Here is a 16,765-nt window from a genome sequence, read left to right on the forward strand (position 1 = left end):
TTTGGTGTTTTGATGATGGTGGTGGAGAACTCTATCTAACACGTCAGTCCAAAATCTCCCATAGCTGTTCAATTGGGTTGAGAGCTGGTGACTGTGAAGGCCATAGCATATGATTCACATCATTTTCATACTCATCACACCATTCAGTGAGCCCTCATGCCCTGTGGATGGGGGCATTGTCATCCTGGAAGAGACCACTCCCACCAGGATAGAAATATGTCGCCATAGGATAAAGATGATCACTCAGAATAACTGTGTAATGATTTGCAGTGACCCTTCCCTCTAAGGGGACAAGTGAATCCAAACCATGCCATGAAAATGCCCCCCACAGCATAACAGAGCCTCTGGACCCCCTCACTGTAGGGTCCAGCAGTCAGGCTGGTGTCCCACACATGCACTCGCCCACTTGTCCAGAACACGAGCCAGTTGAGCGTCTGTGTGACTGAAGCTCCTGCCTTTCTTGCCCCAATAATGACCCCTCCTTCAAAGTCACTTAGATCCGTTCCTCTTGCCATTTTGATCTAAAATCGAGGTTAACTGGGCCTGCTCAGCATTTGTATACATGCCACAGAGCATGATATCATGCAGTACACCTGTTTGGAGGCATCTGCATTCGTTATGTTCCTGCACTCATTTATTCAGGTTTGTCCTTTAATTTGTCACCCGTCTGTAGTATCCGGTACATTACACTACATTTTAACTATACAATAATACTAATATTACAGTAATATTTTTCCCCACACATTTGATATAAGGTATGAAACATTTGAATTCCTACCATCCTTCAAAATAGGCTACTCTATCAGATTCTAGGATATTGAGAAATATTATAGAGCAGACAAACAGATAAAGAGTAATCCAAGATTGTATACCCAAACATTCAAATGTATTTTTCTTTATCTGAACAATTCCTGTCCTGCCATACGGTGGTTGAGGACATGAAAAAAAAGCCCCTCTAGTTATCTCGTCATCGATACCGCTATCTCAGAAAACAGAAGTGATGTCATTTTCATGAGACAGTGCTGAGACTGGGGCAGTGCTGTGTCAACACATTGGGCTTTATTTTCATCAAGGCTAATGCAGACAGGAATTGTGTTATGCCTTTCAATAATTGAAGTGGTCCTGAAACTGTAGCGAGCTTCATTACAGTTCATTATGTTGGTTAATGTATGGGCTTCCCACTGGACTGAAATGTGCGTAAAGCATTAAACTTGAAGTTTGCTTATTCTCTCCGTATGTCGCTTGTCTTTTCTAAGTGTATTCTGGTTTCCTCCCATTTCCACCCAGTCCAAAGACATGCGGTTCAGGTTAATTGTCACTCAAAAGTGCCCGCTGTCCGAGTGTGTCCGCGGTGCCAGTGCGGGTTCGTTTTCTCATTGGAAATAGGTACTCTCTGTCCTGGTCACAAAAGCAAAGTTTGTGGTTGAATAACAGCCATTTTCTATGCTTTTGAGGCATACGCAATTAGGAAATAACACTTACTACCCAGGAACAAATCATGTGTTACATAGTGGAATCAATGCTGCTTTTGGGTGAAGCTTTTACCATTTAGAAGCCATACACACACTTAATGAGTGAGGAAGGCACATTTCTGCGGCTGTATTTGGTCCCAGTTGTGTGATTTACAACACATGCATTTATAGATAGTCAATAAGAACGAGATTTAAATACAGCGTTGCATTTCTGAGCTTTTTAGCACTTTCACAGCTCTCTGTGCAGGTGTTGCTCACACCTGTATAGACTTCATCACACGACAAAGACACATTTAGACTTCAGCTGCCGTTGAGATTTCCGTTATTGTTGTCGTTGCTAGCGGTTGAACGCTACGTTGTTTCTAAGGCCGGGTGTGTATGAGGTCATACAGAAATAAAATACTACAGTAACCGCAAATAGAAGTTATCCGCACCAAACTGACGCACACGCGTAATGATGCCGGGCTGGGCTTAGCGGCGCGGACGCGGTTTAACGCACAGACGGGACCGGCGGCGCAGCAGAGACGGGTAGGACTGTGTCTTCATAGAGACAGAGCAACATGACCAAGCAGGGATTCAATAATCAACCCAAACGAAACTTTGAAGTATATTTCCAATTAGATTGACCTTTTGAAGTAATTACTTTTGATGACTCCTGATGCACAGCAAAATAACTCCTGTTCCAGGCGTGAAAAGCATAAGGCGATGCTATTATAAGTGTTAAGATGTGTATTTATTTATGAGTTATTCATTTTTGCATTGCTGCCTAGCGGCTCCTCCTCGGTGATGTCTGACCCGGGGGAACATTACCACATTTCTGTCCCACCGCACTTTCAAGACCTCGACGAAGAGACGTTGCCCCCGTTTCCTCCTCCTGCATCCCCGCCATCTCGTCCGTCTGCGGCCACCGGAGCCAGCAGCCCCTCCGTCACTTCAGAGGAAGATGAGGGTATGAGCCCGCGAAGAACCGGCGTACTTCCTAATTATTAGACAACGTTTTGCTTAATAATAGCGTTTTCAAATAACAAAGCGAACATTTTCAACATTTCACCTTAAAATGTTTTTGTTGAAGAAATAATATTGAAGTCTATTAAAAGTGAGCTAATTGTATTGATATACAGGACTTGGTATATTGTTATATTTATCAATGTGGTTTAAACATGCATACTGTGGAGGACAGACTAACTATGGAACAGCTAGGATGAGTATAACTGCATAAAGGTGGGTTACATTCATGGACATACCGCAGACTTACAAAACTATTCACAAATGATTCTGCATGAGGTTGGCGTTTGCTTTAGTTTAAATGTAAGGGTGCCTTCTCATATCCAGTCTGTGTAAAATGCACTCATAATATGTCCTCATTAGAAGAAGGAGTGGGTGGTCGGCTGCTGAGTCAGATGGAAGAGAAGCCGGTCCTGCACAGGAAAGATTCAAGAGCTGAGCTGGATGTGCAGAAGTGAGTAATGCTCACTGACATGATTATTTCAATGCATTCTGCAAGTAAGGAAGCTTCAGCCTAGTGAACCTCGGTGGTCTGTGTGGTTCTCCCAATTTTAAAATGCTACGTAATGACAAAATTACTTAATCTGTGAATTAATCTATAGAATATATCAACTGCATCTCTCTCTCTCTCTCTCTCTCTCTAAATTCTATTTATAAATTCTATTATAAATATATAGAGAGATATATTGATAGATAGATAGATACATAGATAGTTTGATAAAGAACATGTAAACTATTTCTCTGGGAACTTTGTTGTTTATAGACTTCAGTTTTGAAGTGTAACTCAAACCACTTTACAGTTTAATTTGAGGTACGCAAAATAAAACGTTATCCATGAAATAAGTAATTTTGATTATGTTTGTCCAATAGTCTGTAAATGTAACCAATAAATATCAGTTGTTTTATGTGAAAGTTTGTGACTAGACTTGGTTACATTTAGACATGTAAGTGAACTTTGCTGCCACCTATAGACTATTCGTTACCAATGCACCTTCATTCAAGTTTATGAAACACAATCTACAGTGAATGTTTATGTAATTAAATTTCCATTTTATTATATTTCCATAGGCTTGTGTCTGAGAAAGGGATTCCTGCCTTGCAGAATATGCTTGAAAATATGTATTTCAAAGGCCAAGGATATGAAGTAAGTTTAGTTGCTAATATATAACAGAAGACAGTCTTCATTTTAAATGTTATAAATGTGCATGATATTTACAAATGATATATTTCCAACAGACTTAATTTTTGATCAGATTATTGTTGTTTTTTTATAGGTGGACTATTATTCCAACAATTTAATCTTTTTATAATTTCGTATGCTTCTCAGTGAGTTAAGCTGGCCTTAGTTTTTTTATAATAATAATCATTATCAGTTCATTTAATTTACTGATATTTATGCAGACTGGTAATGATTACATTAAACACAGTACAATGTAAGTGCAAGTAACATAGGGAAGAAACCCAGCATCTGGTGATGTCTATGGGTTCCAGACTCCAGGCAGTCATTGACTGCAAAGGATTTGCAACCAAGTATTGAAACTCACAATTTAATTAATGATTATGTTAGTTTATCCAAATACTTTTGAGCCCTTAAAATTGGGGAGACCACATATAAAAATGGGTGTTATTCCTGCACCGGTCACCCAATTTGGATGTAACTACCCTCAAATTAAAGATGAAAGTCTACACTTCAAGCACATATTGATTGTTTCCTTTCAAATCCATTGTGGTGGCGTACAGAGCCAAAATGATGACAACTGTGTCACTGTCCAAATATTTATGGACCTAACTGTATGTGTAGTGAAATTTGATCGTGTCAGTTCAGAGCTGTACCACAGGGGTGGGAGGCAGGAGCAGAGAGGGGAATCCATGACAACCACAGGTGGGATCTAAAGATGCAACTCAGACAGACATAGGAGGCACTTGATAACTATACATAAAGAAATAGCAAATTTGAAATATTCAGCCTTTGTATACTCTTGGAACTCTTTGCCAGGACAGTTATAGGCGAGTAAGTATGGCCACGTGTCTACTTAAGAGGACAGCTGTTTGTGAATGAATGAATGAATTACTCCACAGATCTGCTTTAAATAGGATTAGGCTCCATTCATAAACTTAGTGTTAGATCCATAGCCAGGGTAAGGAAGTCCATGTGTTTATGTTAGAGACTTGTCTTGTGAAAGGTGGCAGTGATGCGTTTCAGGAGCTGTATCCTAATTATAAGGTTGTGAAATATTCAACTAGTCATGCATGCATGAATTAGCAACACAATCAATTTTTTTATTTCACAAATTTGTCGCTGCATGGCTGGTCTGTTACACAAAATGCATGGATAATTGCTACTTTATGTACATTTCAGATCCATAGATATGTTGTATTTTTGTAATATGTTGTAATTCCTCAAATGTTGACATTTGTTCTAGCTGCTCACTGACTGCAAAAAATCCTATCACTGACCAAGCAGCTCTGCATTGTTATTATTACAACAGTAGACAAGGGAGATATTCGAAAGTGAATTTCTCTTGCTTTGTTGTCTTCTAGAGGTTAGCTCTCTAGGTGACTTTGGTTTGCAACTAATTAAATTAGAGTGCACTGGATGATGGCACATTTATTAGGGTTGTGTGTGTATACTTTCACTTACTATACATGGGGCTATATTTTACTGTTCTCTAATTCTCTAACTGCGTAAGCAGAGGCAGTCAAAAATACATAAGCTTGTTTTAATGAAATGCAGCCCAAGTGACCCTTAATACCTCCGATTATCTCTCCTGCTGCTGCCAGGTGCACTGGGATGAATTTCATGTAGCACAATAGTGAAACCTACAGCTTGTTACTTAAATAAAATTGACTCTAAACTGATTAACAAGATTACTACAATCCTCAAGACTTTTAAAATAGTATGCCAGTCCTTAATGTGTCAGTATGACATATATGTGCAGTGAAAGTGTGGACTTAGACCTTAATCCTCTGCAGCGACAGGATAGTAGGTTAGGCTGCACGTCTCTGTGTGTAATCATTGGACAGTGTGAACTGACAGTGAAATGGAGCGTTGTGTATGTCCAGATATTGACAACTGCACTGCACTAGGGGTGTTTCCACTCTCTGTCTTGAATTATATGATAGTCCCCTGCTGGTTTATAATCTGCAGATGTGGTTATTTGAGATTGAATTGCTTTGTATGTGACCTTTTCCCCCACAGGCGGAGAACCTGCAGGCTCTTCTTCAATGTGTCCAGTGCTGGGCTGAAGAGCTGTTTCCACAACTAATGTTTGAGGACATCATTAAGAGCTTGGAGGAAATTGGGGAGCACCCAGAAATACAGGTATATGGTATTTCTCACTGGCTCCCTCTGAATGCTAGATTGAAAGAAGAAAAGCTTATAGTGATTCAAAAGGGGCATGTTTCAATAAGATACCATACTGTAGACTTTACAGAGGAACACAGTGATGATATTGTAATAAATACATCATTAAACATAGGCTCCAGTTAATGAATATTATGGCAAATTCAACACATAAACACTTTGACATGACCACAATTCCTCAGTGCATTCCTATATCCCTGTACGTGTCTTAATTGTATTTGAAATGGATATAGCTTGATATGTAAGATCCAAAGAGTGTTCTATCGTCTTTAATTCTTTATGAAATGGATCATTATGATAAACACATTACATTACATTGAAGCTTTTGTTTGTTTGTTTTTTTGGGATAATATAATTTTGTGTTCGATGGATCGATGGATTTACAGAGCTGTCTGAAACATTTACATCAGGCATGTACATCCAGGTGTGTACAGACAGACACTAGTGGGATTGTTGAGCATGGAGAAGCAGGTAAGAGCAATGCTGAGTAGATCAGCTTGTAGAAAGAAAAGCCAACAGAATGTAACCCAGATAATCCTGTTCACCACAGAGGGACGTTCAATCTAATCTTTAAAAATGTCAAACTATAGTATCTCACTATTCTAGATGTTATAGGAATGTACACTCAAATCACAATAGCAGACTGGTATTTTAATTCAGTATTTAGCACTCTGTATATCAAATAAACTTTCCATTAAGAGTCTTGGCTGTATTCATGGGTGAAGTTAACTCTTTGTTCTTTGGAAATTTCGATAAATATAGAAACTGTTAATGATATTCAACTATCACCATAGGTCCTGCTAAAATACATTTCCTACGAACAAGTACCTGGCCCAGACATGAGATGCCTATTTCATAAGTAAAAAAATATAAATTACACAAAAAATCGGTTGCCTCTCTGGCTTTACACACTGCATATTTTCTCTAATCCTCTGTCTTTAAAAAACATGGCAAGGGTTTTGAGTGAGAGGTTATTTGAATGCTGTGTTGCACTGTTCCTCTCTACTCTTTCTACCATTGTGATCATGAAAGATACATGTGCTATAAAATGTTTGAATATATTTTGCCCCTGTGATGTGAGTCCATCTATGAGACATGACAGGACAGTCATTCTGGTTAACTAGTAAAATAACTTTTCAATTTATTTTCCCCAGTAATTAAATTTTCATTTGAACAGGGGTCTTTGAAGAGCACAGGATAGATATCACTTTCTTATAGAGGCTATTAAAGTTGGTCTTTCTCTAATATGTTCCACATGCAAAGGATGGTCTTGTTAAATCAGACAAATTAATTTTAAACTCATTAATTTAATCCTTTTACTTCATGACATTTTATTGAATAGAGGATATTCATGTTTAAGGTTTTGGCTGATTTCCATAATGAAAGGGGTCTTTTGAGATTATTTTCTACAGATTATATAGTCTACACAAGGGACTCAAACAAGGTTTCTTCCTGAGTTTCTGACATATTATGGAGATGTAGTATTAAAGGAAATACACTACAGATTCAGAAATAATTATCACAGATACAACCTAATGTGTCCAGGGGTGGGGGTGGCCTATATCTGGTTTGGCTGAATGATGTATAAATAAATGTCAAGTTTTTTAGTATGTATTGGTATTAAGTGCTTATAACAATATTATAAACCCATGTGAATTTATTTTGTTCTCTTACTATAACAGTTTTGGCGTTTCAAACAGGTGGTAATGTTGGACATGTAGAACGTTCTGAAGGTGGAGAAGAGGACTCGTGTGCCGAGAACGCAGGTTTCTCTTACACATTTTCAACTGTTTTATGTCAGCATACTCACACTCCTGAAATCATGTCCCAGCCTTCAGCTGTCCCACTCTTTTCAGCTCTCATGGCAGAATTCAGTTATGCTGCTGAAAAAGGACACTTGAAAAGAAAAGGCATCGGGGCTGAAGACCGAAAAAAGGTTCCTGGAGATGAGGGGATTCCTGACCGTCATCAACACAGTTGTGACAATACAGAGACGAGACAGGCTCAAGCTTAACAGTATGACTAACAGGGTGGACGCCACAGGTTATTCTGAATAATAAGGATGATATACCCCTTTGAATGCCAGTCAACATCCAAGATGAGCTCAGATGAGTAACACTGTACGATTCACCATAGAGAAAGCACCTACACCAAAATTGTGGCAGTGCAGTTTAGTCCTGCTAGTAAGTCTGTAAGTAATAAAGAACTTTCATTTTTTAATTCACTTTCCTAAGTATTAAAAGAGGTTTTGTTATGTAACTAATGACCAGGTATAATTGATTTTTTGAATATAAAACGTTAGCTGAGCAGAACTGTGTAAACCTTTAAGTAAGCTGTATTGCAAATTAAATTAAATGTAGCCTGTGGTTTTAATTGAGTTGGTTAATGACTGTTTATAATGGCATGAAACCTAAAATCAGTGTGTGCAGTATTGTCATATCCAAATCCAAATCCATCACCTTTGAAATCTTGTACTTTTAATGTATCTTCTATGGTCATGTATTTAATGTGTTTTCATGTTTCATTCATAAAAGTATATTTAAAAAAATCTTCAGAATATTATCTGGTTATATTAACTTAATTAATTTGACCAAATACACAACATTGATCCAATGGTAACTGCACAGCACACACAAACATTTTGTTTTTGAAATCAAATGCATTATTGATCCGCCCTTTGCCATCAGTACAGCATGGTAATTATTAGAAACATAAGAAAGTTTATAAAGTATATCATATCATATGCTTTCACATGATCTACAGCTGCAGTTGCATGTTAAAAAATTCTGATAAATTAGTAAGACATGATCTGCCTCGTCTAAACCCATGTTGACTATCTCCAAGAATATGGTTTTCATTAAGATGCTCCTCTATTTTCTGTCTAATCATTTTCTCCAACATTTTACAGGTGATGCAGGTGAGACTGATTGGTCTGTAATTTCCTGGCTCAGTTTTGTCCCTTTCTTGTGGATTGGTTTGACATTTGCTGTCTTCCAGTCAGTTGGCACATCCCCTGTTCTAAGTGTCATTTGGAATAATTGAGTTAGCGGCCTGTAAATAATTTCCCTAATTTCTTTAAGTACTGTTGGAAATATCCCATCTGACCCGGGTGATTTGTTTGTTTTTAACCTGTTAACCTGTGACATGTTGTCCGTTTTTCTTTTGTAAAAACCTCTGTGAAATACTCATTTGCCACATCTTGTATGTTTTCCAAGATATTCCATTTTTGCCCTTTATCTGTTTCACTTCCTCCTTTATTGACCTCTTGCTGTTGTATTGAAAAAAGCTCTTTGCATTAGTTTTTGCTCTAAGAGCTATGTTTCTTTCTATTTCCCTCTTTGCTTTCCTGATCCCTTTCTTAAGATCTCTTTGGAGTTCTGTATATTCTTTGTATTTTGTTTAGTCTCCATCCCTTTTGTATATACAACATATGCTATACAACATTTTCTTTCTCCTAATATTTTTTTGCATACCTATATTAAACCATTTAGGCCACTATTTTGTGGTCCTCAGTTTGCTTGTTTTGGTACAAATTTCTCATGTGATTCTAATAGTATATTCTTGAAATATAACCACCCATTTTCAGTTGTAAATCCAGTGGAATCCAGTGTGCTCCAGTCTAACTCTTCTAAGTTCTGCCTAATACCTTCAAGGTTTGTTTTTCTAAAATTGTAGACCATTGTTTTAGACTTGGTCCTTGTTTTTTGAAATTATGTCTCAAGGCTAACCATATTGTGATCACAGTTTGCATTGGTTCTCTAACTAGTGTCCCTCTGACTCTATCTTGGTCATTTGAAAATATCAAATCAGTGCATGCACTCTCCCTGGTTGGTTCCCTGACAAATTGAGTTAGAAAGCAGTCATTTACTATCTCAACCATTTCTATTTCTGCTTCTGTAGTCCCGACTGGGCTTTCCCAGTTTGGGAAATTGAAATCTCCCATTATAACAGCCACATCCTTGCTACATGCAGTCCTGATTACATTGTACAATGCAACATCTTTCTGAATATCTGAATTAGGTGGTCTGTAACACACGCCTACCACTAATCCTCCTGCTCTGATTCTGAAATACTAGGGGGATAATGCAAAACAGCTATTAGGTTCCAAAATCAGTTGCCCCAGATACTCACATGTATTGATGGTATACAGCTTTTTGAAATCACAATTCCCATATAGCCTATCAAAACTCACCTTCACAATGTTTCTTATTAAACACCAGGCATTCGTTTTTAGAATTACAGAGTAAAAGAAAGAAGACTGATTATGAGAGCCAAAGTAATCTAGGAGAAAAATACGAATGCAAACCATTGCAATGCAATACCTTCCAAGCCAGATTTGGAAGTCATGCTTCCCTACGGTGACATGAAACTCATCAACATGGGTCTCCAAAGGATGTTTACGTTATTCCAATCTATTGCATGACAGTGTAATTGCAGTTTTCCATGTGGTTATCATTGTAACCACACAGAAATACCCAATAACACACATACATGTATCTATCTATTGTTGTAGAGGGTTGGTGTTGATAGGCCGGGACATTGCAACACTTACAGAAGTGGAGGACTGTAAAAACATGCCATGATCTGCTGCTTTATTTCATATGGAGTGTTAACCTTGCAATAGTGTTAGACCAGCAGGTCAAAATTAAGGACAGAACTGAGCAGCTCTTGTTGGAGCACTGAGCTATATGTGTCAATTATGTGTCCTATTCTGGTATTCCAGGCTGTACTGTTTATCGAAGAAAATAAACACATTACAATGCACAAAGTCTGCTAGTCAGGTATTTATCAGGGTCTTGTATCTCATCCAATCCATAGTCAAAAGAGCAGTATATGTGTGTATCTGTGTCTCTCTGTCTCTCTGGACCAAGTCCTTTTACCTGCCATGTTACTAAGACAAAGACAACATGTCAGGCCTGTATTCGTGTGGCATTGAGGTGAATTGCTGTCACCTGTGTCAGGGGTGCATGGGATGTGGAGTATGTCTGTTGCTGCCCGTGGAACTAGCAATGAAACAGTACAAAAAGGTGCAGGAACATATCTATTCTCCACCACTCGGTCCCATACAACATCAAACTATCCGTACAAATATAGCACATAAAAAAAGATTGAAAAAAACCAAGATCACTCCATACTTGGGTAAAGTGAGCCACCCTGCCTCCCATGCACATATGCACACAAACACCTTCATTTCTGAAATACTTTTCATTCATTTTCCAGCTTATTTCTCTCAACAGAACCACACAGCAGTTCCTGAGGACCATGGAAACTTTTATGGGTATAAAGGTACACCATGACACAAGGCTTGTTTCATTTCTCTGCTATGAGAGCATACTACTTTTGCATTCACTGTGGCCATCATCAACCATATAATAGCAGATGCAAATTTAACCGAAAGCCAAAATTGATGAGGACATGCTATTTCACCTTCTTGAGTCTGGAAAGGTATGGTGTGTACAACATGTTGAAGTTGTATTTACTCTTTTGGTTTACAGATGAGTACATTACAAATGCATATTCTGCAGCCAACAGCCAATTGTGTTACAATAATTTACAAACTACCACTACAAGTGTTACCAAATGGAAACATAGATGACCTATGCATGTATATGGACTGGAAAAACATTACGAACTAAAGCCATCTTTCACAGGCTAATAGAAATCAGCTGGCAGCAACTTGTCAAAACCTGGGTGTATCTGGCAAAGGTTCTCGAGCTGACCTGCTCAATAGACTCTACAAAGACAATTATCCAAAGAGGTTTATTCAACTTAAAAAAACTGGAGGTATGTATATGCTGTACATATACGTACATGTTTTTTGGGGGGGTTGGATAATTGTTTTGAATAGGTCAAAAAGTACATGTCTGATTTTAGACGGTTTTCTTTTTCGTTACGGTAAAGGTGGTGTGCTTCACATGGGGTGTATGCACTCTGTAGTGTATTACTCTTCACCTCTGTGATGGCAAGAATCAGCAAGAGACCATGTGGATGGATTGCAGAGTTTGACATCCACCAAACTTGTCTATCAGCCATTGCAGGGAGAGTAGCAAGACATACCAACAACAGAACCTCCCAAAAGTACTTTCAGCCGCATGATGGAAGGCTCTGTGAAGAACTGCCTTAGCTATCTGTCCTGCAGGTTTCAGTGTAAAGACTGAACAATCGAACACAACCAATAAGCAAGAGGAAACACTGAGACTAGCAACTCGACTTAGCAATGATAGAAGTGATCAAGGGGTTTATATACAGGGCAGGAAATGGAAGGTAATAGGTGCTGGGCAGTGCTGAGCGAATGGGAGCTGAGGGAGGTGAGAGAGAGTGCACTGGGGTTTGAGGAATGTGGATTGCAATGGTTAGAATTCTGGTGATGATGACCTCTGGTGGCGAATTGGAGAAGTGCGGGGGGAAACCGTGACATTAAGACTGTTTGGATGGGGTTAGTATATTACATTACATTTAACATTATTAAACAATTAACTTTCATGGTATACTCAGTCATTGCAATAGCAGTTTATTTTATTGTGTGCATACAATTTTTTGGAAGTGCAGTACTGTAGAACCTGAGGTAAAGTCAGACTGAGAGAGTAGTAAGCGTTGATCAGACACGTTTATTCACACAAGAGGAAAGAGGGGAGGAAAGACACACATTCTACAGTCAGGCATAGTTATACAGAAAAGTTAGTGACGTAACGGACTTCTGTCCACTCCTGAAGAGGCACGGATATTTCAGCTCTGTTGCTGGGGTACAGACAGTTTTAGGCAGACTTGATCTACGTTACACGGGGTATAACATATATATATATATATATATACACTCACCTAAAGGATTATTAGGAACACCATACTAATACTGTGTTTGACCCCCTTTCGCCTTCAGAACTGCCTTAATTCTACGTGGCATTGATTCAACAAGGTGCTGAAAGCATTCTTTAGAAATGTTGGCCCATATTGATAGGATAGCATCTTGCAGTTGATGGAGATTTGTGGGATGCACATCCAGGGCACGAAGCTCCCGTTCCACCACATCCCAAAGATGCTCTATTGGGTTGAGATCTGGTGACTGTGGGGGCCAGTTTAGTACAGTGAACTCATTGTCATGTTCAAGAAACCAATTTGAAATGATTCGACCTTTGTGACATGGTGCATTATCCTGCTGGAAGTAGCCATCAGAGGATGGGTACATGGTGGTCATAAAGGGATGGACATGGTCAGAAACAATGCTCAGGTAGGCCATGGCATTTAAACGATGCCCAATTGGCACTAAGGGGCCTAAAGTGTGCCAAGAAAACATCCCCCACACCATTACACCACCACCACCAGCCTGCACAGTGGTAACAAGGCATGATGGATCCATGTTCTCATTCTGTTTACGCCAAATTCTGACTCTACCATCTGAATGTCTCAACAGAAATCGAGACTCATCAGACCTGGCAACATTTTTCCAGTCTTCAACTGTCCAATTTTGGTGAGCTTGTGCAAATTGTAGCCTCTTTTTCCTATTTGTAGTGGAGATGAGTGGTACCCAGCGGTGGTCTTCTGCTGTTGTAGCCCATCCGCCTCAAGGTTGTACGTGTTGTGGCTTCACAAATGCTTTGCTGCATACCTCGGTTGTAACGAGTGGTTATTTCAGTCAAAGTTGCTCTTCTATCAGCTTGAATCAGTCGGCCCATTCTCCTCTGACCTCTAGCATCAACAAGGCATTTTCACCCACAGGACTGCCGCATACTGGATGTTTTTCCCTTTTCACACCATTCTTTGTAAACCCTAGAAATGGTTGTGCGTGAAAATCCCAGTAACTGAGCAGATTGTGAAATACTCAGACCGGCCCGTCTGGCACCAACAACCATGCCACGCTCAAAATTGCTTAAATCACCTTTCTTTCCCATTCAGACATTCAGTTTGGAATTCAGGAGATTGTCTTGACCAGGACCACACCCCTAAATGCATTGAAGCAACTGCCATGTGATTGGTTGGTTAGATAATTGCATTAATGAGAAATTGAACAGGTGTTCCTAATAATCCTTTAGGTGAGTGTATATATATATATATATATATAATTATGACATATACAATCTTTCAATTCCTCTTTCCACGGTGGCTGTGGCAGGCTCACTCGTCATCTGTTGCTAGAGAGTGGACGGCTTTTGACGGTTTGGCACCTGTTGCACAGACATGAGACACATTGGCATTTACACAGCATAGGCCTTAACCATATTCTTTATCTTTTAGCATGCAGGCTTGTTAAACTCAGGCAGATTAAAATAAAACATAACAAAACTAAAAATATCTAATTTCTCATCTTCTATTCCTCTTTTTGCACAAAGGCAGTTTAGATCATTTTAACCCTTTTTACCCAGCCTTCTTTAAGTACATAAGCGGATTTTTTATTTTTGAATGACATGAAAATAAGGTATCACTGATAATACCACAATAATTAAATTGTGTATATAGGCGGACATAGTAGTGTATTATATTGTAAAGCATACAGGAAGGACCGAATGAGTCTGAAGTAGTTATCAAAGTGCAGACAATCACGGCAACATTCAAAGATGTGAAAAGTTTATGCCCCCTTACATTATACTGGCAGAGGAAGAAACATACAAGTACTGGGGCTGTGGACCTTGGCTGACAGATAGTGTAAGTAAAGGTTATTTTGACAATAAAATGTTTCAACTACAAAAGTCGTATGCAACTGTTGCAATATTACCAATGCAATATTACCAAGTATCTATTTATTTTAAAGGTTGTATGTGCAAGAATCAAGCAGATGTGTTCTGGGGAAAAATATGTAAGTATGTTAATTCCATTTAAGGTAGCTGCATTGTGCCTGACATTTAAAACTATATTCAGTACAGACTACAAAAATACTCCAAAATAAATACATTAATTTAACAGTTTATTAAATGTTCAAGGTTTCCATCCCTTTTTCTAAAGCTGGGTGAGTGTGAAAAGATGTTTTGTCGTTCCTCCTGGACTTTAGTTTCAAACAAAAAAAAACGAAAAAAAAAAATCAAAAATTGCAACATATTTTCCAACAAATGGAAATGATTGAAAATGTGTGGTTCACGTTTTGGTATGTGGTCTTATCATTTCTGTGTAGTGCTTCTAAATATTTCATTACTTTTAAAGAACTAGCATCGAAGTGTGTATATTCAGACACAATAGAAAGCCTTTTCTATTTGCAGAATAATAACAAAGACACAAAGGTTTTGTTTCCACGTGTTGTAGGTGCAGAATCAGGAAACCACTTCATTCTTTGGGTAAGTGTAAAACTCTACATAAACAAGGCATAAAGTGTGATTTTATGTGATGGCTACATGATCAGTAGTGTAACAGGTGCCTGTTACTCCATTTGATAAAGTATATTGATGCAAAAGACTTCCATTTATTTATTGAAAATATTGAATAACCTATATTTTCTGAAGATAACGGGTTGTTTTTCTGTATTTTCTAAAAGGTACTTGATGGAACAGGCCAAGAAATTAGAGTTTATGACTCTTGGATTATACAAAGACATACAACGACAGGACATGTAAATCTTATGGTGTAACTAAGACATTTTTATTTAGTTTTACTTTTCAGGATATGCAGCACTAGTAGGGACATATGTAAAATTTACACATTTACATTCGGTGTGTATGGTTACAATTCTTAATGTTTTATGTATTTTTTTAACTGTATAGGACTCTGCCACTTCATTCAGGATGGAAACACATCAGAACATTTAACAGCCTAAAAACTGACACTAAACTGTTATTATTATGTGTACATCCAGGTTTTGGATAGGCAACCAACTCAGTGAAAAGTATGTGCTAAATGCGTTCTCATTTTTAAGCTTTTTAAGCTTTGTGATGTTGTGGTGAGGTGTGAACATACATAGTAATACATGCATGTGGTTTCAGTTTCTTTAGTGATGCATTCAGAGCAACATGGGAATTAATGACACAGAGTACCATTTATCCATCACAGTGGAAGCAGAGTGATTCTGAGAGCTGTGGAGTGTGCGTTTGCACAGTAAGTAATATTAAAAGAAGACGTAAGTAATGTGTATTTATTTTGTTATCTTAAACATTTGGTTCTGATAACTGTTCGTTTTTCAAGACTGCTGAACTTGAAATTCGAGGCATCAGTATGACTTCTGACGTATTAAACAGAAGACAGGTCACTCACTTCAGACAGTATCATGCCTCATCACTGATGTGTTTGCAACATAAGGTTATATTACTCTACAATACTACATCAAGGTTTAGACTGCGCTACATACAGTGTAACATGCAACACTTTGTTATCCTTAACAGGTGGAGAATACACCACTACTACTGACAGAAGAGGACAGTGCTTTGTGCATGGCTAGTGATAAGTGCATGCATTTATCAGCAAAGTACAACTGGAAAAAGGTGAGTAAATAAAGTGTACCAGTAATATTGATTAATGAATAATTAATTACAAATGTATGTTATCACAACATTTGCAGAAAATAATGCAGTGGATTCAGTGTGATTCTTGCAAGGGCTGGCTTCACACAGACTGTGCAGCTGTAAACCCAAAAGGCATAAAAGAGGAAGGTTTTAATTGTGGCTATAATCGTCCAAGACCGTACCACTGTGAAAGGTTTGTTTTGATTTGATTTTCAATCTAAGAAATTGTGACAGTAATACAGTACATGTATTTCAATATGGTTAGATATACCTTTCATGATGTATGTATAACATACATATTCACCTGTGTTGGCTGTGGTACCGGGCTAATTTATGTATTTAAATGAAGCAATTTATAAACTGTAGATGCTGAATATATGTTTGAGCATTTATCTGTGTAATGCATGGTACATGTTTTACTAAAAGAAAATGTAATCGGAAGTTTGACTTGCTACTTAATGTTAACTACTTTATTTTGCAGTATAAAAACACTTCTTAGGATGGGG

At 38.1% G+C, this 16,765-nt stretch overlaps 1 protein-coding gene across 1 annotated transcript; it reads left to right on the top strand.

Moving 5' to 3' along the window:
* Positions 1-2,258: 2,258 nt before the first annotated feature.
* On the top strand, positions 2,259-8,187 carry LOC136755289 (TIMELESS-interacting protein). Its single transcript, XM_066711758.1, has 7 exons — positions 2,259-2,421; positions 2,841-2,931; positions 3,546-3,621; positions 5,677-5,799; positions 6,228-6,312; positions 7,542-7,607; positions 7,698-8,187. Exons 1-7 carry the CDS (start codon positions 2,259-2,261, stop codon positions 7,853-7,855), a joined length of 762 nt encoding a protein of 253 aa, XP_066567855.1. The 3' UTR covers positions 7,856-8,187.
* The last annotated feature ends 8,578 nt before the right edge of the window (positions 8,188-16,765 follow it).

The sequence above is a fragment of the Amia ocellicauda genome, chromosome 8 (assembly GCF_036373705.1).
Source record: "Amia ocellicauda isolate fAmiCal2 chromosome 8, fAmiCal2.hap1, whole genome shotgun sequence".
NCBI classification, from domain to species: domain Eukaryota; kingdom Metazoa; phylum Chordata; class Actinopteri; order Amiiformes; family Amiidae; genus Amia; species Amia ocellicauda.